The sequence below is a fragment of the Mesoplodon densirostris genome, chromosome 9, assembly GCF_025265405.1.
Source record: "Mesoplodon densirostris isolate mMesDen1 chromosome 9, mMesDen1 primary haplotype, whole genome shotgun sequence".
Classification (NCBI taxonomy): Eukaryota; Metazoa; Chordata; class Mammalia; order Artiodactyla; family Ziphiidae; genus Mesoplodon; species Mesoplodon densirostris.
Window position 1 is genome coordinate 23,072,834 of NC_082669.1, and position 24,159 is coordinate 23,096,992.

The following is a 24,159-nucleotide window of genomic DNA, read 5'->3' on the forward strand; positions in this document are numbered from 1 at the left end:
TAATAGCTGTTCTCATCATTCCACTGGTCACAATTGACTCCACACAAAATGAGAGTTTCAAAGTATTTGGAACATCTGAACTGAATGCTTTTCAAAGAAGTGCTGAGGGACTAGATGAATGAGTCTCTCATCTGGTTCAGGCAAATCGGTCTCTGTTTTAAAATTGAGGCATAGAATCAGTCTCCATAAGCTAGGTCATGCTGTAGTAACAGTTCCCGAATAACATTGGCTTAAAACAACACAAGTAGATTCCTTGCTCACATCCCATGTTCATCAGGGTTTGCAAGGTGGAGTTGTTATACCAGAGAGACCTGGAAGGGCTTACCTCAGCATTGAGTGTTCTGGCCTGGAGGTGGGGCATACACATACCTCCCATTCACAATTTGTTGGCCAATCCCATGGCCTCACACAAAGGGATCAGGACATGTCACACTATCGTGGCCCTGGAAGGTGGAAACTGGACATCTGATGAACACTGATGACTACCACAGGACCATAGACATAGTTGAAAATATACTCTTACCTCATAGGTAGTGGGGCTTGAGGCATCTTTATTGAGCTCCAAAATAATGAATTAAAGTCTGTTACAGCAGTAGTGATATATGGTGCTTCTGAACCCTGGGCAAGACTGGGTGACTCGTCCGAGTTGGTGGTACACACCACATGTTGCCTCGAGTTTCTGGGATGCCGGACCATATAAGCAGTGCCATCGATTGAGTCCTTCTGTTCAAGATGTCCAAAGCCATTTTTATTCTCTATGGCCTTTTTTCACTCTTCCATGCTAGTTGAAATGGCTTTATCTGTTTTTATCTCACATCTAATGGGTTTAATGTGTTCTAACTGTATGGCTCCATTTGGCGCCCTGGATGCTATGGCTGAGAGGCACCATATAAAAAATATTGTTATTGTTATGATGATGAGTTCAAGCAGTGGAGGGGAAATTGTGAAATAACTTGGTACTGGAGCTATCATTATTTTCAGTGAAATGAAGTTTGGCTTCTTATTACACTAGTAAGCCTTGAAGATTAAATGGTATCTATAGTACGCATCTTAGCAATAGGCCAAAGAAGTCAAAATAAAAACTTTCGATATAGCATTTCATATATTATGAAACAGATGTTTGCTTTTAAGTATTCTTAATTTTTTAAAAAAGTTGACATCCATATCAGACATTAAAAAAACCAACAAATGAAAAGACCCGCACACTTAGTTTTAATTGTATTCATTCTCTCTTCCATTATGATTGGACTGGCCAGCGATATTAATTAATTTAACCCTTAGTGCTGATCCTTTGCCAGTTTGCTGTGAGGTTGAGCCATAAGTTGTTTCATCGCTTTAGAAATGCATCATGAAGATGGAAGGTGCATGGAGTTCTGGAAAAAAGGACGGTTGAGGTCCCTTCCCTCATGATGATGTGATATTATGTTCCCATTACTTGAATATTCATTATGGTTTCCCACATGTTTTTGGCTACTTCTGTTTCCTGAAACTGTTTACATTATTAAGTTGGTCTGGATTATAGAAACGTAGCTTGAACTCTGTGTATAGTTAGAGTAGCTTGGGATGTTTGCATAGATGGGGTAGATTCCCTTTTCAGCCTAAGAGAATCGTGGAAGGTTTCTAAGAGGAGATGAGACAGAATAGTCAGGGTCTTGTTACCGAAGGGCCTCAAACCACAGATGGAAAACACGACACAGGGCTAGTGTGAGGAATTTTCTGGCACACCAGGAACTGGGCCCTCGCTGTGTCTTGAACCAGATAACTTTCCACAGAGAACACAGTGAAGGCTTCACTCCTTTTGGGGTGGGTAGAGAGGAACGCTTTGGAGAGCATTGCCTGACTCAGAAACATGAGAAATCAGAATGTGTCGATGCTGCTGTGTTTCCAGGACCTCCTACAGCAAAATAGGTGGAGTATGACAAATTAATGTGAAAAGATGAAGTAGTAATGAGTACCTATTGCATAAGAAATCTGGTAGAACTGTGATCTAGAAATACAGAGGGAATAGACTGTCAGAAGACAAAATCTGAAGCTGGCATGTTCTACTCCTTGGCATATTCTACTCCAAGACCCTGAGTTTATTTTCCAGCTTAGATAATTCTCTCTTCTTTTGCTTTTTCCTTTTTTACTGGGAAGCAGCATGGCCCATTGGCAAAGGTTCGGGATTTGGAGCAAAACTCTCTGGCTTGGAATCCTGGCTCAGCTCCTTTTAGCTCTGTGACCCTTTTAGCTCTGTGACTTCCCTGCTGTGTTGCTCAGTTTTCCCAATTTTACAAATGGGGATCATAGTAGTACCTTCTGGGCTGAATGAATCAAATGTGCAAAGCACATATAATAGTGTTTGGCACAGAGTAAGTGTTCGTTAAGTAAGTAAAATAAGTCCCATGTTTCCAAAGTTCCTTTTAACATAACTAGTTAAAATTCAAGAGAGTATAAAATTAATTTCTGGTGTATGTTATGATGCTGTTGGAGTTAGTAAATATGTACTTATCAGATGATCAGGTAATCATTCAACCTTCCTTAGCCTCCCTTTTGTTATCTGTAGGAAGAGGAAAACATACCTATCTCAAGGGGTTGAAGTGAGGAATACATGAAATAAACATTTGAAAAGTGCTTCTTATGTCTGACGTGCTTAAGAAAAGTTTCCTTCCTTATAGCACAGGGCACTCTGCTCAATATTCTATAATAACCTAAATGGGAAAAGAATTTGAAAAAGAATAGATACATGTATATGTATAACTGAATCACTTTGCTGTATACCTGAAACTAACATGACATTGTTAATCAACTATACTCCAATATAAAATAAAACTTTTTTTAAAATTAGTATTTGAAGACAAAAAAAGCTGCCCTTAACTAAAATGAATGAATAGAATTGATTTTTTTTTAAAAGAGTTCCTTCCTCCCTTTTCCTTTTCCTTTAAATAATCTTATCCTTGACTGTTAAAGATTTTTAAAAGTTAAGGCTTTTATCCCTAACTTGCTGTAATGAATCTGAAATGCAGCTCACTTGTCCATGTTCTGGGAAGTAGAAGCCTGAAATTAACAGGTGACCAAGGCTCTACTTAAGGAATCTAGGTTGCTAAAGTCAGCACTGCAGCAAAGAAGGAAAGGTAACAACAGCAGCTAGCATGTATTGAGTGCTTGTTGTGTGCTCGGTTCTGTTCTAAGAAGTTCCAAAAATCCTCACAACTTTATATGGAAGGGACCATTTTCATCCCCATTGTACAGAGAAAGATGCTGAGGCACAGGTGATTAAGTAAATTACCCAAGGAGATACACTCAATACATGGCAGAGCCAGGATGTGAATCTAGACCCTCTGGCTCCCCAAACCCACGCTCTTAACCCTCTTGCCATGTCACTTCTCGAAAACAATGGCTATGAAATCAGCAGATCTATATGTGCGTCTGCTGTGTGCTGTGTGCCCTTGTACATGTTTCATAACCTCTCTGAGCTGCATGTTCCTCTTCTGTGATATAGGAATAAAAGGCACTGATAAATGCAAAAACTCTCTGAGGTTATTGTGGGGATCAAATTAGATTAACAAATACAAAACTCTTCGCCCCAGGCCTGGTACACAGTAAGGGCTCACTAAGTAGTAGTTACCAATGTCATCGTGTATGACTAGAGACTGGGGCAGGTTCCTCCTCGTCTACCTTTGCATTTTGTCAGCCTCCAGCTCTTGACCTATGGGTTCCTGGAGGTTTATTAGTTCAGCCTCCCAAGAACGGGCATACGCAGAAGTTGAGGTCAAAGGCATTGTCACTTTCCTAGAATCTGACACACTGTTCCTGAGGGACCAAGGGCAGTTCACACACAGTCCTCATGGAGAAGTGGGTCTAACCCACAAGCTGTGCCACTCAAGCCCCTTCCTGGTGAGGGCTTTGCCCACCAATCCTTAGACTAGGTAGACTCCTCACAAGGACAGCACTTGGGGTTCCAGCTTTGGTACCAGCTGATGTGCTGGAGATTGCTGTGGTGTGCATTTCTTTTCAGCATTTTTTGGTTTGATTGCCTTTATTAATGCAGATGAAAAACATCCACACCTTTGGTAATCCCTAAGTATCTATGACTCAGTCTCAGAGAACTCTGCGTTTCTTTCTCTGCCTCTTTCTGTGAGCACAGAGTCCACAGTTCTTTCACAAGTAAAACTGCCCTAATTTCTACCCCTCAAGTCAGTGGAGATGTGTCTGTTTAAGGCCAAGAATTCCTCTTTGCAAGAAATGCATTTATCTCCGAACTTATGAGCTATACAGATTAATTTTTCATTCATTTAATTTGCTTCCTGGGGACACAAACCATTTTGATGCAGTAGATCTTGATATAGAACTTAGATAATAGAGGAGAGGCTGCCTAAATAACGAATTTAAAACCTCAGCATCAGAGATGTTGGAATAAATACAATTGCCTTGGAAATATACTGCTTTGGAATGAAGACATTTAAATGGTAAATGACCTCTAAATTTACATATCCTGGCCCAAACTCTTCCCTGAATTCCAGACTTGCATAGCTAAAGGCTTCTCTCCTCAGATATCTCATTGGCAAGTCAAACAGCATCTTCAAAAAGAATGTGACTTCTGCTTCCACCCAGGCTTGTCTGTGAATCCATTCAGCCTTCTGCATCTGGTAAATGGCCTCACCAGTTACTCAACTCAGAAAGAGGAGTTCTCCTTTGATCCTTCTCCCTCCCTCCTCAACTACCTTGGGTGGGCCTTTTACTTCATCAGCAAGCCCTCTCATTCTATCACCAAATAGCTCTCAAATGCATCCACTTTTCTTAAATTCTGTAAGCACCATCCTAGTCTAGGCCACCATCATCTCCTCCTCTGATCTCCCCAGAACAGCCTCCAAGCTCATTTGATCGCATTCTCTGCCCAGCAACGGGATTATTTAAGTCTTGTCACTGCTCTGCTTAAAGCCCCAGCTGCTTCCCAGTGAACTCAGAATAGGATCCAAGTTTACTACCATAGCCTATAAATCCCTGTGCCTCTCCCTCCAACGTCATCTAGAAACTACCAAATGATGTTTGAGCCACACTGGAACTTTTTTCAGTGCCTTGAACATCAAGCCTGTTCACACAAGTTAGCCTAGGTACCCAACTAACACAGTCAGCTCTGTAGTACTGTAATAGGTTTATAATACTTTTCACACAAATAACACATAAAAAACAAACACAAAAATAAACATTTTTAATCTGACAGTACAGTACCTTGAAAAATACAGTAGTCCAGTACAACAGCTGGCATCCAGGGGCACGTTCGCATCTTTGAAAGTTCACAAATTGAAGGTTCGGATGTAGGGGACTTACTGTAGTCCTTTACTACTCCGTGACCCCTCTCCACCATGCCTGCAATATTCTCCTCTTTTCAGCTAGGTTTCTACTCATTTAGTAATTTCTATCAAATTAAAACTATTTATTTGTTTGCCTATTTGTCTGTCTTCCGAATCAGAATGTAAATTCCATGAAAGAAGGGTCTAGATACATTTTGTTTGCTAACATATATCTAGATTATATAGCTCAGATCTTGACACAGGGATACTCACAAATTATATGTAGAATAAATTAGTGGATAAATGAATTAATAAAATAATATAAATAGTATTTATTCAAATATCTTTAATTGTTAGCAATAATTAGTTCAACACATTTGTATTGAATGACAGAGCATGGACCGTGGAGTCTGACGTATAGGACATTTTGTCCTGGTTCTATCTCTTACTTAGCTGGGTAACCTTAGACAAACTAACCCTTTAAAGGGTCTCAATTTCTTGATCTGTAAAATGCGAGTTATAATGCTCTCTATTTTATAAGTTGAAAAGTCCAGTGAGATAATGCAAATAAAAAGCAGAGTCCACAGTCATCACAAGCGTTCAAGAGAAGATGCTTGCTGTTATCTTCATTAGAAGGACCACAAAAGGCATTGAGGGCCAATTAGCAAATACAGTTGGCATTTTCCTGCCTGCATAGGGCATACAGCAACTAATAGACAATCTAATGCACTATGCTTTGTGCCATTATAGAGGATACACAGATAATAAGTGCTTCTTGAATGTTCTTGGCATCAAAGTCAAATGGATTTTCTTTACTTATATTCCATCAATTACTTAAAATCTTGCCACATTGTAATTTGCTTCATATTTGAATATGATTTTCTTAGGCAAATTTTGTTTTTTTCTAGAGTTCCTAGTTCTTATATTTTTTCTTGTGTATGTAGCTTTATCTCGTTATTTTACTTTTTCCAACCTCTCAGTCATACTGATTATACAGTTAAGGCTCTTCTGCCTCCTTAGTCTCCCCGTTTTGAAGATCTCTGTCCTTCTCCATCTCTACCTTGTCCAAGCTGTCGTTCTGGGACCTTCCTTCCCTACACTTCTTGGTTGGTCCTCAATGCGTACCAAAATTTTCCTCTTATTTCATTTACTCCAGTATTTTACTGGAGTCAACTTCAAGAAACATACTTAGTAAGTTTAATCTTTGAGAGTTTGAAAATACCTTCATATTTGATTAATCATTTGACTGGATGTACAGTTCTAGGTTTAACGTCATTTCAGTTTAGAAATTTGAAAGCAAGCTTCACTTTCTTCTAGTTTCTAGTAGAAACCAGTGAGACTGGTCTATATTGAGGCGTTTAATCCTTCTGCTTGGTCCAGGAAGATCCCACATGCCGCGGAGCAGCTGGGCCTGTGAGCCATGGCCACTGAGCCTGCGCGTCCGGAGCCTGTGCTCCGCAACGGGAGAGGCCGCCAACAGTGAGAGGCCCGCGTACCGCAAAAAAAAAAAAAAAAAAAAAAAAAAAAAAAATAATCCTTCTGCTTTCAGCCCTACTTCTAGTCTAAGATCTGTCTCTCTCTTAACCATTGATTTTAAGAAAAGAGGCTCAGGAATTCCCCAGTGGTCCAGTGGTTAGGACTTGGCGATTTCACTGCCAAGGGTGTTGGTGCGATCCCTGGTCGGGGAGCTAGGATTCCGCAAACCATGCACAGAGTGGCCAAAAATATTAAAAAAATAAATTAATTAAATTAAATTTTTAAAAAAGAGGCTCTTGGGGAGGTGAAATAGACCAACTGGCATCAACTTCCTCTCAGTGTCCTTGTAGAATAGTCTGTGCTTCAGCTTTCTCTACCTCTTTTCCCCATCAACATGATCCCATCCATGTCATTCTTAAATTTGTTGGAATATCCCATTCACTAGTGATGCTCTCTCCCATCCTTTTCCCTCATATGAAGTTTTATGTTGGTTTGTTTAACTCGTGTACTTTTATTTCAGTGGTTTATCAGGAGAGAGTGAAGGCAGTTATGGCTGTTCACAGCCCCAGAATACACAACTTGAAATTATAGTACAGTTTGCCATCATTTAGATGTACTGTAATTTATTGAACCAGTGCCAACGTTTTGGACATATTTTCCTAATTGTTTTTCAGTATTACAACTATTTGACCTCTTTATCTGGAAGGAAGCGGTTAGAGATAGGCCTTTGAGGACAGTACATGAGGGAATGATTGCTAAACACCTACTCTTAACAAGGTAACCTTTGGAAGCTAAGAAAAGATGGAAAAGTTTTCTTTCTTTTTTTTTTAAGTTCAGAACGCCCCACAAAGAACCCTCACAGGCTGTGTGTTAGAAAGCCTTGTGGGAAGGAGAGAGGTATTAAGAGTATTAGGGAGATTTAGAAAGTTGTTTATTTAGATCCTTGCCAATAAAATTTGTCGATATTCCTGATTACATCCATAGAAAAAAAATTTTTTAAGCAGGATTTCTCCATCTAAGTGTGTGAACACTTTTAAAACTCTTGATGTTGAGTTGACAAATTTCCCTCCAGAAGGATTGCACCAATTTGCATTCCTACCGATCACAGACCTCTTTTTTTTAAAAATTTATTGTTTTTGGCTGCGTTGGGTCTTCATTGCTGCTTGCAGGCTTTCTCTAGTTGCGGCGAGCGGGGGCTACTCTTCGTTGCGGTGCGCAGGCTTCTCATTGCGGTGGCTTCTCGTTGCGGAGCGTGGGCTCTAGGCACACAGGCTTCAGTAGTTGTGGCGCACAGGCTTCAGTAGTTGTGGAGCACGGGCTTAGTTGGTCCACGGCATATGGGACCTTCCCAGAGCAGGGCTCGAACCCAGGTCCCCTGCATGGGCAGGCGGACTCCCAACCACTGCACCACCAAGGAAGTCCCAATCACGGACGTCTTAAACACACACTAAGATGACATCCACAAGATGATTTGCTAGTTTTATAAACAAAATTGGGGCTCAGTATCTTCATACACATTTCTTTGATTATTACTGATGTTATTACCCATACTGTATTACCCAACTGCTCAAACCAATCCTCCATAGGTACTGCCAACCTCAGTTTAGAAATCGATAGACTGAGACTCAGTGACTTTTAAGAATTCTCAAGATCACACAGCTTTCGAGTGTTTGAAAGCATATGCGGGTGTAGATATTGCTTTGCCAAAAAGTAATTTAAGAACCATGTGACTTATCCGCTCATCTTCTTTTTTAAACAGAAAATCAGATCATTCTTTCTGGACCTTAGATGTAAATAATTATGTCAGACATGTTCTACTTCTTGAAACAAATAGTTGAAGAACCCTTCATGCAAAGCCTAGATTGGGAGGGACATCCCAGGTCCATAGGATTATTGCACAGGGTTACAAGGACGGGATTCAATCAATGGACCCATGAGAGCTTAGCTTTCTCTGGGATCTAGATATCGCCTTCCTTGTCTCACAGTGCACGCCTATGTATATTTGTAAGGGACTGTAAATTTGTTTCTTATGAACCACGTGGCAAAATGGTCCTCCACAGTACCTCCTCACTCTGCACCATCCCCAGGTTCACTTTCCAAAGTTTCAGTTACCTGTTGTCAACCGTGGTCCAAAACTATTAAACAGAAAATTCTAGAAAAAAATCATTCATAAATTTTAAATTGTGTGCCATTCTGAGGAGAGTGATGAACTCTCCTGCCATCCCCCTCTGTCCCTTGGATCATCCCTCTGTCCAGCGTATCCACCCGTTAGTCACTTAGTAGCCATCTAGGTTATCAGATTGACTGTCTGTCAGTGGCAGCCCATGTGTTCAGGTGACCCTTATTTTACTGAATAACGTTCCCAAAGCACAAGAGTAGTGATGCTGGCAATTCGGATATGCCAAAGGGAAGCTGTAAAGAGCTTCTTTTAAGTGAAAAGGTGAAAGTTCTCAACTTAATAAGGAAAGAAAAATAAACTGTAAGCTGAGGTCGCTGATCTCTACAGTAAGAGCGAATCTTCTATCCGTGAGATTGTGAAGAAGGAAAAAGAAATTTGTGCTCGTTTTGCCGTCACACCTCAAACTGCAAAAGTTAAGGCCACAGTATGTCATAGGTGCTTAGTTAAGATGGAAAAAGCATTACATATGTACAGCAAGATATTTTGAGAGCCCACTTTTACATAACTTTTATTATAGTATATTGTTATCATTGTTCTATGTTATCAGTAGTTATAGTTGTTCATCACTTACTGTGCCTCATTTATAAATTAAACTTTATCATAAGTATGTATGGATAAGAAAAAAGAGTATACATAGGCTTTGACATTATCTGTGGTTGTAGGCATCCACATGGGGTCTTGGAAACTATCCCCTACAGATAAGGGAGCACTGCTGTATTTAAGAAACGTATAGGAAATTACAATGTGAAAACTGCCAGTACAGTACAGATACCTATACCATACTCTGATATTAAATTACATGGACAAACCGCAGCTTCAGAATCTTTCTAAAATCAATCATATGCAAAATACCTGGTTTCTGAAGGGGCATATGAAAAAGGATATACAATTTCATAAACTGCAATATGGCTTACTTAGTAACTTATATTTATTTAAAGAAGCCTAAGCTTTCCAAATATATAGTATCTTCCAGGTGTCTTTATCCTAGCAAGTCTAAAAATTACCAAGTAATACCATTCCACTAGCCTAAATTCTCGAAGATTTTTTTGTGCGAAGTGTTAAATGCCCTTCATCCCAAACTTGGTAGCACAGTGTTCGGTGTGAATCTGGAAGCTCCCAAGGAAGGAGGGTGCATAGTGAGGGTGACACAAGTTGAACTGCCCTTTCCTATGGCTGGACCTGAAGAATTCCCTTATACATCATCCCTGCAGGGAGGTTAAAAGTCCAAGTTCTCGGGCTTCCCTGGGGGCGCAGTGGTTGAGAGTCCGCCTGCTGATGCAGGGGACATGGGTTCGTTCCCCGGTCCGGGAAGATCCCACATGCCGCGGAGCGGCTGGGCCCGTGAGCCATGGCCGGTGAGCCTGCGCGTCCGGAGCCTGTGCTCCACAAGGGGAGAGGCCACAACAGTGAGAGGCCCGCATACCGCAAAAAAAAAAAAAAAAAAAAAAGTCCAAGTTCTCAGTATCAATACCACAGTACTCCAGTGTGGATGAATCTCAAAAACATTATGCTAAGTGGAGGACACCAGACACTTAAAGGCCACATATTGTATGATTTCATTGATGTGGAATATCCAGAATAGAGAAATCCCTAGAGACAGAAAGAAGGTTAGTAGTTGCCAGGGGCATGAGGGGAGGGGAGAATTGAGAGAAACTGCTTAAGGGATGAGGGTTTTACTGAGAGTGCAACTGAAGGTGGGGTCTGGCTGCTCGCCAATAAAGAGGCAAGGTTGGCAGAAAGGAAAGTTTGCCTTATTTTGGTTGCCGGCGACTGGGGGCCGTGCAGGAGAGGGTGGATGCCTGTCCAAAGGCTGACTCCACCCCTCACAATCAGGGGGCAAGAGCTTTTATAGGTTGAAGGAAGGGGCTACGTGCAGAAACAGCACAGCCAGCTCTGACAGTCATCTTGAAATCGGTCATCGCTGGTCTGACCAGCGTCATCCTGGTTGTTTTAAGTACAGTTAATCTTCAGTTCCAGGGTCGGTTTGTTCCCATTTCCTTGAGGCCAGTTCTTGGAATTGTGGCAGCTAATGTCACGGCTACAGTCTGGCCATCACGTAGTTAACTTCTTCCACCTGATGGGGTTTCAGTGTCTGTAAGACAGCTCACAGGATAGGGCTCAGAATATTATCTATAGCCCTTGAGAAGGAACGAAAGGTCCTTAACTACACTTAATGACTAAACTGTTATTATTTAGTCTTGTTGTACAGTTTTCCTTTGTTTCTGCATTTTCTCATTTCTCTGATTAAACTTATTCTTTGGTTAAAGTTTTTCCACAGACAAAAGGCAGGCGGAGGACATGGGGGGCAGGGACCACAGGTAGGGTCCTGCTCCGTTTCAGGAGCAATGGAAATATTTTGGAACTAGATAGAGGTGGTAGTCACACAGCATTGCAAATGTATTAAATGCCACTGAATAGTTCACTTGAAAATGGTGAATTTTATGTTATGTGAATTTCACCTCAACCCATTCTTTTTTTAACAAAACTCCAAGTTCCTAAACCCAACAGACCTGGACTTGGAAACTGACAGCTTCCTAGCTGTATGATGTTGGGCAAGTTATTCTCATTTTCTAACCTGGATCCTCACTTTAACCCTTTTACCTTAAACCTCCGTCAACATCCATACAGGATTGCCGTGAGGATTATAGGAGATCATGTATGTAAAACCTTTGGCACAGTGACTGGCACATCCTAGATTCTTAGGAAACGGTAGCTACCACTGCTAATACTCCTGGCAGCAGCAGCAACAGCAGTAAATGGTAGCTGTGTTTCAACCCAGGTTCCTGAATAGTCAAGTGACTATTTTCCAGTTGATCGTCTTGCTTCAGGTCATCCAGTTAGGAAAAAACCACATACATGACTTCGACTTCAGCCTTGTATTCGCTCAGCAGAGTCCTTCTCTTGAAAGACAAGTTTTAGATGAAAACCATGGTTAATGTCAAAATGGAAAACATCCCTAAAACACCAAATTATCAGCTTTCCCGGGAGCATAGGGGACACTGCTTCCCAATGTGTGCTCCTTTCCTGAAAAGGGACCAACCCGTGAAAACACAGTCATACGCTGGAGCATTTGAAAGGAAGTGTGAGAAGGGGAAAGAAAGGAATTTCCCTGAGCTTCAGAGAAGGAAAACTGTGGACTCAGTTGGAAGTTGCTGTTTATCTGGAGTGGCTGGTATGGGTGACAGAAAGGGGCGGCTTGATGGTTTTAGGAGGTCTGTGTCCTCTCTCTCTCCATCAGCAATGGCTTCCTCAACATGACCTTTTCGGAATGGAATTCTCCCAAGACCCGGGAGCACATTTGCTGCTTTACTGACTGACATTCTGTTACCCACATGTGCTTTGGTTTTATTTGTTCTTCCTATGAGCTCCCCAAATCGAGAGGAGGCTGGAAGAATTGTTATGAGATAGAAAGGTACTGTTTTGTAGTCTCCTTGTGACTCCCTAATTTGTTTTCCCGAAGCCTAATCAAGTGAGATGTAAAGGACAGCCAACGTAAACACCAGTTATTGAATGAGGCAGCAAAAGTAAAGTCTGTTGAAACAGCATGTTCCCCAGCTTGTCCGTGGAAGAGTGAGAAGCAAGACGAGGCTGCGAAGGTTGTGGAAAGTATGTGGTCTTCAATGTGAGACAGCTCAGGTGGACATGGATTTGCTTCCTGGGGCTGTTAATTATTAGCCATGTGACCTTGAGCAAAAACCTTATTAGCTTTGGGGACTTTAGTGTCGATATGTGAAGACTGGGGATGATACAATGCATCCCCAACAGGTGTTGAAAGCATTTCTTGAGTTACCCTGTTTGCAGCGGCTCAGTGCTCAGCAAAGAGCTGACAATAAGCATCCTTTTCCCCTTGCACTGAAAAGCATCAAGGGAGGTGATGGGGCAGCTTTTGTCGTCATAGTGGCCGGCAGGTTTTGTGCATTGTTGTGGGTTAGGGGATGCTTACTTCGTGCTTTCTGTCCATTATCTCATTTAAATCCTTACATCAAGTCTATGTGGTAAACTTTATCCTACCCAGTTTAGCTGCGGAACATGAGGCTCAGAGATGTTAAGTAATTAGTCCGAGATGGTGCTGCTCAAAAGTAGAAGAGCTGATATCCAAACAGAAGTCTCTCTGACAATGAAGCTTGTACCCATAACCTCTTCTACCACCTAAAGTCTTCACCCAGGGTCTGGCTGAGGTGTAGTTGATCTGTGGTCTGTTGAACTGGATCTTGGAACCCTACAGTAGATGCTGAGTAGTAAACCTTTGTGTTACCTTCACCTGGGGTCAGATTTCCAGCTTCAGAGAGACACTGTGTACCCATGGCCACTGTTCTCTGGGACCCAGAAAGTCAACTCAGTTGAGTGACCTACCCCTGTGAGTCTTTGTGACAGGCCAGGCACACCCATGTGGCCCCCTGCATGGTGGTGAGCAGGTCAGATGACCACTGCACAGTTGGATAAAGCTAAGTCAAGAAAAGCCATGTGTGCAAATGCAGTTCTTTCCAAAATGATGGTCCATCTGCAAGGGTGTAACTGGCAGTGATATTCCTGGCATTCATCGCAAACACCCCAGGCTGCTTGGGTAATGAATTTCTGAGGGTTAGTCATTAACAGGTTTCCTGCTTTCCTCCCCCTTTGACAGGCCCAGCTGTGAGATACAGTGAGTTAAAGATGTCAGAGGCCAGCCCGCCCCCCCTGCTTGGGCAGCACACGACGCACATCCTGAGGGAGATCCTCAGATACGATGACAGGGCCATCACAGAGCTGCTCAGCGCTGGAGTGGTGACCCAACATGAGGTTGAGTGACAAAGGAAATATGCTTTTTTGCAAAACCACAGTTTGAATGCATTTTGCTAGCAAAGGCAAAATAGCCTTTCTGGACCCTTCTCCCCAATTCTGGTGCCTGCCACTGAAAAGTTAGAGGAATTCCAGATTTCCTGCCTGGCGTCTCCAGAATGGCTCTGGTATCAATGAATCTAGTGCTTTCTAAACGTACCCCACCTTTGATTCCTTACTATTTCCCCCCAGATAATAGATTAATTGTGGATTTGTAGGATTTTTTGGGAGGGGGGAGTGAAGATTTTTTTTTTCTGGAAAAATACATTCCTCATTCTAATTACGTTAATAGCCTAAACGTTTGCCCCTCCAGCCCACGCAGGTCTGAAAAAGAGCAGATCTCTTGACATTCTTTACTTGCACATAAAGTCCTCATTTAAACCTTTGTTAGGAAGTCAAAGCAATAAGCAGAATGACAGTCTCGGTGATTGATTTTAAACAGAATAACTTAATTTTGAGCTCATGAACCCTTTGTTAATCTGTAATTTAAACCATGGAATTTGTTAATGTCCATTATAAAACTGAGCTCCATTCTCCCCCATGGGGGTAAATAATGGCTTTATGTTGTATTTCTTTGATTATTTCATGAGACATGGCAGAAAATCAGTCTCCACCAATGAATTTTGGGATGTAGGGGGCGAAGAGTGGTTCCTTAATTGGTACCTTATTTTGAGCCAAGTACAAATGCAACAGATTTTTAAATGAATGTCAGATGACTATCTTGGTATTAAATAACGTCTAAATAATGATAAATTGGAGAATGAAAGGAAAATATTTCTTTGTGATCTGAGTATCCACTGTAGAAGAACATACCATGCCTTAATATTAAGTATTTGCATTTAAGTATTTGTCAGTGAATTCGAAATATAGAAACATCTTCTGTCCAGAAGGTGGTAACTGATTTGCCTATATGTTCCAGGATGAATTGTCACTCAGACTGCCAATCACCCAAGCCCAGGTACAGACCAAGGAATCAGATGACCCCATGATCAGTATCCTCATATGAACACAATTCACGCTGTTAGGCACATATATCTTAAAGCCATGTCATTATATGCCAAGTGGTCACTGAAAGTTAAATTACAGATGTTCATTTTTCAAACTGTGATTTAGAGCTAGTTTTCTTATGGGGTCCTTTTTTATTGGAAAGATTCAAGCCATTTATGCATGCTGTAAGCCCCAATATGTTTGTAGAATCAAGGACTCCAAATAAATAGGAAGTTGGTCTTCTCATGAGGCCTCCTGGGACCTTTTAGAAGAATGCCTACTAATTCTTGAAACACTTATTGTCCTCTCTGCTTTCCTCTTTGTGGACAACTTATTCTGAAGAACTCCTGCTGTTATCCCACTAGTTAGAATTTCATCATGCAAGGGTAATTTGATACCTTCTTCAGTACTTTTCCCCCAGTGGCTAATTTGTGGATATATATTTGGAGACATTCACTTCAGGCCAGACATCTAAATGAAATTCTTCCATGTATATACAATTAGTAATGAAAATGGTAAAAGGCTGGATGACAGAGAATTGGCAAAACACATACCTTGAAAGACGTTTCTCCACCATTTCTCCTAGTGATCCAAGTAGATGTCTTGAAATGCAAATTACTTGGTTACTGAACAATAACCCTTAAATATCCGGGTCGTCATATGTAGCAGGATGTTGATCATTCAGAGAGGGTCACAAAATGCCTCTAAAACCTTGAAATCAATCACGGTTGATTGATTGTGCAGTCTTGGTCCACAGCAGAGTTGCCGTTGGAGACCCGTCTCCAGTGTAATCATATATGTAGCTGTCCAGATTTCCACCTACACACCTCAGAACGATCCAGGAGAACTTTGAACCTGTTCATTACCCAACAGATAGCACTTACCCAACTGATTTAGTGAGAGAAGTAATTTAGAATATATTTCAAGTTCAGATAGATAATTAGTCCTGCAAGAAACACTGTGCTTGCTAAAATTTCTAGCAACATGTCCCAGATCAAGTTATACGTATAAACAATGTGCTGTTTTAATTATCAGGACCTATTATCTTATGCATTTCCAAAGCCAAACATACTATTAAGATACCATATGCTCGGGCTTCCCTGGTGGCGCAGTGGTTGAGAGTCCGCCTGCCAATGCAGGGGACACGGGTTCGTGCCCTGATCTGGGAAGATCCCACATGCTGCGGAGCAGCTGGGCCCGTGAGCCATGGCCCCTGAGCCTGCGTGTCCGGAGCCTGTGCTCCGCAACGGGAGAGGCCACAACAGTGAGAGGCCCGCATACCACACACACACACACAAAAGATACCATATGCTCCAGTTCACTTTGTGTCAAGGCCTACCTTCTGGCAGATTTGTGTCTGAGGTTGGCCTAGAAAGTTCTTTGAAACTTCGCGGGTTAATCATTATGTGTGTCCACGAGCAACTGGTCTCCTTCCCTTGATTTTTTTCTTAAACTTTCTGCTGCCATGATTTTCTGGTTAATCAAGCATGATATTTTCCATCTTGCATTCTTATATGCTGAATGTTTCCCCAGAAGAAGAGAAATGAACATTGACCAGTTTTGTGTGACTCCCCCGGGTTACTTGGTGTTCTTTCGTGTTCAGTCCATCTACTAGGAGTTAGAAGCCCAATCATGATTTAAAAAAAAAAAAACAGAAAAACAAAGGAGGTCTCACATAGGTTATTTCATACTAGCTCATTAGACTATTAGACTATGTGGGGTTAACCTCTTAGATAACCCCACAGTGGGGGGCTTTTGCATAAGACTTTAAGACCCCTGCTTTCAGCCTTTTGCACAGAAATTCACACCTGCTTGTATCTCACCTGAATTTGATAGCTCACCACTGACTCTTTGGTCCCATGACGTTGGCATGTGGTCTGCTTTTATGGATGTGAGTCTTGCTTGTCACTGTCCCATGTGGCTCAATGCTGCCTTTATCCACAGGACCCATTCTCCAGATCCTGGGCCAGCAGGTGCTGAGAAAGAACGTTAGGTTCAGATCGTCTGCCTCTGCTCTGACAGCTCATGTGGCAAAGGAGACGAGAGGGAAAGAAAGGCACAGTCCTCACCCTCCATTCCCTGGCCCTGGGCTATTCATTTTCAAACTCATCCCCCAAGATTAATAGATTCTTCTTGCATTTGCTTCTGTTCATGGGGGAATATCCGCTATACTGAGTCCTTAAATTTATGAGATTCTTCAGACACGAGGTGCCTGCAGAAAATGGTTGTTCACCTTGATTGTAGTATCAATGCCACTTAGGAGGCCAGAATGTCAAGCTCACTTCTTTTCCCTCTCTATTTTGTGGTACAATCATTATTTGATAAGGAGCATGAAAAGGTTCTGGAAAAAAGGTACATAATTCCATTTCAAACAGCTGTTGGGAAAATAAAAAACACATCACAGGGGAAATGTAGAACTTTTCTCAGACATCAGGATAAAATTGTGTTACTCCTTACAATCCTAGTAGAGAAATACCAGGGTTCAGTGTTTTATAAATTCCTACTCTCATATGATGCTTAAATGGTTTCTCTGTGTAGACATACCAGGCTATCTTCTGGGCACAAATGGACCTGAACTTTTAAACTAGGCTGGCTCTATGCAGGACAGGTTTATGTGGTGAGATTCGTGGAGTATAAGCACCTCCAACAGACACGTTTCCCCCAAAGCCGATTCAAAACCGTGTCTTTTAGTATCACTGTAGGAAGTTAACGTATTATTGACAAATGAATGCAAATACTTTGAAACCATATATTTTTTCTACACACTAGGGGGAGAGAATGTGAGTTTTAAAGGGAGGAGAGTTGGAATAAGTGAATTTGATGAGGAGGAAGGGAGGAGAGAGCACGCCCAGGTCAGGCAGACCCAAGGGTGTGTTGGCCCTGGGGACCCTGGGGAGCCCATCCCAGTGTGAGCCCAACCTGACCTGATGTGTGAATGCCAAGAGGGGAGGACGGGCACTGGGAGAAACTCAAATGCTACCCAGGAAACGGAACTCACCCACCTCAGATTTTTTTTTCTGGAGAAATAGTTCTTTTTTCCCATTCTTTAAGATCTTAACATTAAAGGTACTACCCAGCCTCCTGACCCTTTGCAACATTTTTTTAAATTTTTATTTTATATTGGAGCATAGCTGATTAACCGTGTTGTGTTAGTTTCAGGTGTACAGCCAAGTGATTCAGTTATACATATATCCATTCTTTTTCAGATTCTTTTCTCATATAGGTTATCACAGAATGTTGAGTAGAGTTCCCTGTGCTGTACAGTAGGTCCCTGTTGGTTGTCTGTTTTATATAGAGCAGTGTGTATATGTCAATCCCAATCTATCCCCCCCCCACCCTTCCCTCCTGGCCTCCTGGTAACCATAAGTTCATTCTTTAAGTCTGTGAGTCTGTTTCTGTTTTGTAAATAAGGTCATTTGTATCTTTTTTTTTTTAATAAGAGGCGCACCAAAGAGGCCCATGTCCTAATTCCCAGACCCTGTGGATAGTGTCACCTTCCATGGCAAGAGGGAATTAAGGTTGCTAATCAGCGGACCTTAAAATAAGGAGATTATCCTGGATTTTCCTGGTGGGCCTGATACAATCACAGGGGCCTTTAAGTGTGGAAGAGTCAGTGTCAGAGTTACATGATGGGAGAAGGACTTTTCCGATTGTTATGGGATTTGAAAATGGAAATGAATGAAGGAACGTAGGCATCTTCTAGAAGATGAAAAATGCAAAAAAAGAAAGGATTCTCCCTTAGAGCCTCTAGAAGGAAAGCAGTCCTGCTTGATTTTAGTCCAGTGAGACCTATTTTGGACTCATTTTGGACTTCTGATCTCCAGAACTGTAAGATAATAAATTTGTGCTGTTTTAAGGCACGGCGTTTGTGATATTTTGTTACAGCACCAATAGGAAACTAATATGGAGGCTGCTCTTCCTTGGTTTGAAAGTCTAAAATGACAGGAGAATCACTGCCATGCAGAGTGACTAATTGACACCTCCCTGTAAGTCCATTTTTTTCTTTCTCTTTTTTTATTTCCACTTCCTTTTTGACTTTTCACTTTTTCCCCATCCTTCCTCTACAGTAATGTTTTCTTTCTCCCTCTCCTTTATCTTCCTCTCCCTCCTCCTCCGCTTCTTTCTCTCTTTTTTTCTTTTTGTCCATGTTACATAAGCATGGACACCAAAAGCCACCACTGACCTCGAGAAAAATAGGACTTGCTCAGTGATCTGGAAGATAACTAGTGGTAATTCTGGCCATGACTTCAGCTCCACACGCGATTTTGGCTTAATCCATGGGCGGGGTGAGCCCTGAATAACTGGCTGCCTCTCCTTCTCCCTCAAAACTCAGGGAACGAAGTGAAGTAGTGTTCCAGATGTCACCCCAGTCTGGGGCAGAGCCCTTGGGCTTGCTACCTGTCACATGCCCCCAGTGCTAAGAAAAACATAGATAAATAAAATGTAATACAGAGCAGAGACTAGACTCTGTGACAGCCTGGGTCTTGCTGTTGTGACTGAGTTTTCGTCAGAGAAAGGGGAAGGAGGGCATGAAGGTTCATGGTTCTGCTCCAGCACTCAGCCTTGGCCTTTGTTTCTGGCTTTTTCTTTTCTTTTGTTTTTTTGGCCTTGCCACATGTGGGATCTTAGTTCCCCAACCAGGGATTGAACCTGTGCCCCCTACAGTGGAAATGCATGGAGTCTTAACCACTGGACCACCAGGGAAGTCCCTTTGTTTCTTGCTTTTTCTTGGAGAAGGCAGCTACTCGGCCTTCAAGGGGGATTAGTAGTTTGCCCCTAATCACTGTTGTCAAACGGCCTCCAGAAAGGCGGTACCTTCTCCACCTTGGTTTTGCCATCTGTGAAATAGGGAGCCTGGGTCCTCACAGTTCCCTTTGCTTTATTCTTTCAACAGGATGAAAAACACTCAGACGCACCCCTCCTTTCTTCCCCCACCCCTTTCTTTTTATTTGCAAATGAACCACGTGACAGTCTGTTCAACTCATATTGGTTTCTTTGGCTCTTGACCACAGAGATTGGAGGAGCAAAGCTTTCTTGCTACTCGTCTGCAGAATGAGCACAACTTGCTCTCACCCAGAACTTGTGCACAAACGCTGCCCATGAAGCAAGACATAGCTTCAGGACTCACAACTGAGAGGAAAGAAATTAATGTAAAACGGCCACAGGAAAATATCTTTCTGTCCGCCCCTTTACCTCTTTCTGAACCTAGAGAAAAATTCGGATTGCCGTAGCATCTCTTGGTATGGGACATGGCAACATGTGTGACACACATTCACCCCAGTAGACTTGGATTTATGTTTATAGGTTTTACAAAGGACTTCCTGGCTGTTCTTGATCAAAGCTTTGAAATATACTACTAATGGACATTATTGTGTTCTTTCTTCTCAGAGGGTCAAGAAAATTGTAGCGTCTATTTTGAGGGGACTGCTAAAGATTCACTATTTGGGGGGGGGGGGTAGAAAATGAACTATATTTCCAGGATTGTCATTATAGATAGCCAAACGCTTGCAATGGCATTGACACAGATGAGGGGGCAAAACAGAAATGCAGTGACCCACAGGTCACCTCTGGAAACAGTGCCCAGTGACCCAGGACCCTGAATCTTCTCAGCTTGATTTGCTGAGCTGTGCAAATGGGAAAGTGTTCCATTCTTAAAAAATATGACAGAGTTGGAAATATCCAGTCACTAGGGTTTCCATCTCTGGGCCCCTGTTTCCCATCTTCTGCATCCCAAACATTTGTCTGGTTCTCCAAATTTACTTTCTGGGAAAACCTAAGTGAAAGGATGCGGGCCCAGCACGCGAGCAGAGGTGGTGCTCAGGCCTCGCTAAGTGATTCAGTTAGCTGAAGTCACCGACAAAACCCTGCAGAGATGACAGTGATCAAAACTCATCAGTTTGTGCAGCTACACTCATACGACCCAGGTGACGTGGTGAAATGAGTAGCTTGGTGGGCCTCTGTGTGGGTACATTTCTGGGGGAAGGTTTTTTAACTTGGGAGAATGAACAGTCAGAGCTAGAATAGGCCCAGCTGGGGGAGGAAGAGGATTCTGCTGGTAGAGTTAGTACCTTTCATTTCCTGTGCAAAGTTGAAGGAGACTTACTCTGCATCCGCGTGAAATAAGAGCTCTTATTATATTCTGTTTTTTCCTCTCTCTCTCTCTCTTAGGATACATGATAGATGTAGTTCAGCAATGCTGGAAGATCTGCTTATGAGTTCTGTGACTGGGGTTAAATTTGATGCTTAATAATAATAAATAATTATAATGACACCAACAACAGTATCTGTTAAGGTCTTATATGTAGAGCAGTATCCTAATAGATTTATGTGTACTAATGCACTTATTCAATGTGCCTGGGAAGCCCTGAAGGCTACTGCCTGAAGATGGAGGTCGGGGCTTCCCTGATGGTCCAGTGGTTAAGACTCCACGCTTCCACTGCCGGGGGCACGGGTTCGATCCCTGGTTGGGGAACTAAGATCTCACATGCTGCATGGCATAGCCACAAAAAAAGAAGAAAAAGATGGAGGTCATCATGTTAAAGTGGACACACTCACAGGCCCTCTGCTCCATCACCTTCCATGTGACTAAGTGGTACCCTGCCGTCATTACCACAGACACTACCCTCACATTGTGTCCCTAAAGCTCATGCACCCCAGGACTTCGGGTTCTTCAAAGGGGTAAAGGGCAAGACATATCAGGAGCAGAAAGACCCTAATCCATTCACTTCAACCTTTGCAAATGCTCTAGAAATAACAGGGTTCCCAAAAGGATCAGCTTAACTCAAACACTGTCAGCAAAACCCTCAGGAAGGTCTCCTCAGGCTGCCGTCTCAGGGAGATATCACAGTTTTTCAATGGTTAAACATCCTAAGAACATATACATCTACCAAAGAGGACCTGAAAATGTTCCCCCCACTCCAGAAGATTTTTCTGTGTATGAATTTACAGAGATAGCCTGCCATTTGTGAATCTTTTTAAAGGTTCAGTGGAGCCATAAGGTTGCTGAAGAAGTAGGTCAAAAGCAGATCTCCCAAAGGCCGTTGCTGGGAAAAATGATGGAGCCTAGAACACTTGGACTTAACCACGTAGGGGGCACCATTTAGTGCCCTAGAGAACAACCAGCACACTGCTGAAACCTAGACCTGGAGAGAGAGAGACATCAGTGTAAACAAAGGATAGCTTATTAGAGGTACTGAACGTCAGGAAACGAGTGACACCCATTTCCGATGAAATTTCAGATTCTCCTTGGACAGATGAAAGAAGTACGACAGATATCTAGGATGATGTATATGACTCCAGCGTGAATTACAATTTTTATTAGTAGGAAAATACTCATTTGTGTAAAATTCTACTCTATAAGCAAATTCAGTGAAAAATGTAATTCCCCCCAAATGAAAGATACAGCAGTGAACCATACAGATAACTTCTCTCAATTTGTTTGGAGCAATTTCAAAGCGTTGGAATGGAGGGGAGAGGGGAGTACATCTTGGTGTTTGTCTTAACCCAAGAATGAAGCGTTTTCTGATCTCCACAATTGGAAGTGATTTCTGCATCTTGTTTGCCATCTCAGGCCTCTGTATTTATCTGACCATAACAGTTATCACACACTGAGTTATAATTACTAGTCACCAATTGCTCTTTCCTATTAACTGTAATATTGTGGGTATCTTAGTCACCACTGCATCTCCAGTGATTACCATGATGCTTACTCTATAGGAGACACACAGTAAATATCTGTCCACTAGACATTCTCTCACTCACCAGATTACATGTTCTATGAGAGAAGAACCGGTTATGTTCATTCTTTTTTTAACTCATAGTGCCTGTAATAAACACTTTTCAAAGATGGTCACCATCAATTCCTCCTTCCCGATAGGCACATGCCTCTCTTCCTATCAAAAGATGCACTTTATTTTCCTTCCCCTGGAACCTGGGCTGGTCTGGTGACTTGCTTTTTTTTTTTGAACTTTTTATTTAAAATAATTTTATATTTACAAAAACTATTAAAATAATACTTAGAATTCCCATATACCGCTCACCTAGTTTCCACTAATATTAACATTTTATGTAACCAATGTACAAAATTAGCTAAGCCAGCAAATTAACGTTGATACAATACTATTAATTAATGTACAAACATTATGCAAATGTTACCAGTTGTCTCACTTTGGGAGGCAGAATTCTATAGTCCCCAAGATTCCCAGCCCCTGATGTACACATACTTTCTCCTAGTTATTCAGTCAAACACTAATCTAAGTACTGCTGTGGAAGGATTTTGCAGCTATAATTAAGGTCCAAAATCAGTTGACCATAAGATAGGTAGATTGTCTGGGTGGGTCTGACCTAATCACATGAGTCCTTTAAGTCTGGGTCTAGAAGTCAAAGATATTAGGCCAGAGATTTTTAAGCACAAAGGGGGTTTGACATGAGAGAACTTTTCAAAAGTGACTCATTTTGACCAACAGAATGGGGTAGACGTGATACAGTGCCAATTCTAGGCTGAGCCTTGAAGAGGTTTAGCATCATCCTCTTTTGCTCTTGGAAATCGACCACCATGAAAGGCCTCTGACCACTATCCTTTGAGGAATCCTGTGATACCCATGCCCACTCTCTTCAGAGAGCAGCCACTTGGAGGAGCCCAAAGATACCAGATATGTGAGTGAATCTCTCCCAGACTTCCACCCCACCTCTGCAATCACATGAATACAACTGAGTAATCGACAGCAGCCACTGCCCCGTGGAGCAGAAGAATGGCCCGGCTGAGCCTTACCCACATTTCTGACCCGCATAAACTAAGGTGGTTTTATTCCACTGTTGTGACGTGGTTCGTTATAAGTAAAGTTCTAACTCAGAGAAGGATCTCAATATTAAATGTTGTTTGATGAAGAGTTTTTTTTTTTTAGCATCACAATCTTTTTATTATGATTTCCACTGTGCCCAGCCTCTGGGAACATCAGCTCCTTCTGGAGTGAAAGCTGAGCCATGGGGAGGAGCATGCAGCTATAGTGATGGGAAGACAGGGCTTGAGGATGTTCCCCTCAGCTTACTGTCAAGTTACCATCCACAGAACAGCACATAGGAAGGGCATGAGGGACCAGAGGCCATTGGATCCTCCATTATTACTTGAGTGCTTTCAGAGTCCTTCTCACAAGTCTGTGTTTGGCCAGGAGACAGATCAGAGACCATCTCTTATAGGAGGCTAAGCTTGATGCCCTTTATTTTACCATGGATCTGGAAAGGCCTTGCTACTTATACCTTGATGTTCTTACAGCACCGTGATTAATTGAAATAACGAATAATAAGTGCTATGGTTTTAAAATTATTTTTTCCTATTGAAAGAGGGCAACCAAAAACCTGCTTTGGTTGCAAATTCTTCTAAAATGAATTGACCCACTATTGTCCTGTAAGGAACAGAATGTGTTCCTT

At 42.0% G+C, this 24,159-nt stretch overlaps 1 protein-coding gene across 2 annotated transcripts in view; it reads left to right on the plus strand.

The window, feature by feature from the left end:
* The window catches only part of SUGCT (succinyl-CoA:glutarate-CoA transferase), a 690,281-nt gene extending 675,731 nt beyond the window's left edge, over window positions 1–14,550 (plus strand). For both annotated transcript variants that reach the window (XM_060108016.1, XM_060108018.1), the window contains one exon: window positions 13,553–14,550. In XM_060108016.1, the coding sequence (XP_059963999.1) occupies window positions 13,553–13,716 (164 nt within the window). In that variant the 3' untranslated portion in view covers window positions 13,717–14,550. The remainder of the gene's footprint in view (window positions 1–13,552) is intronic.
* The last annotated feature ends 9,609 nt before the right edge of the window (window positions 14,551–24,159 follow it).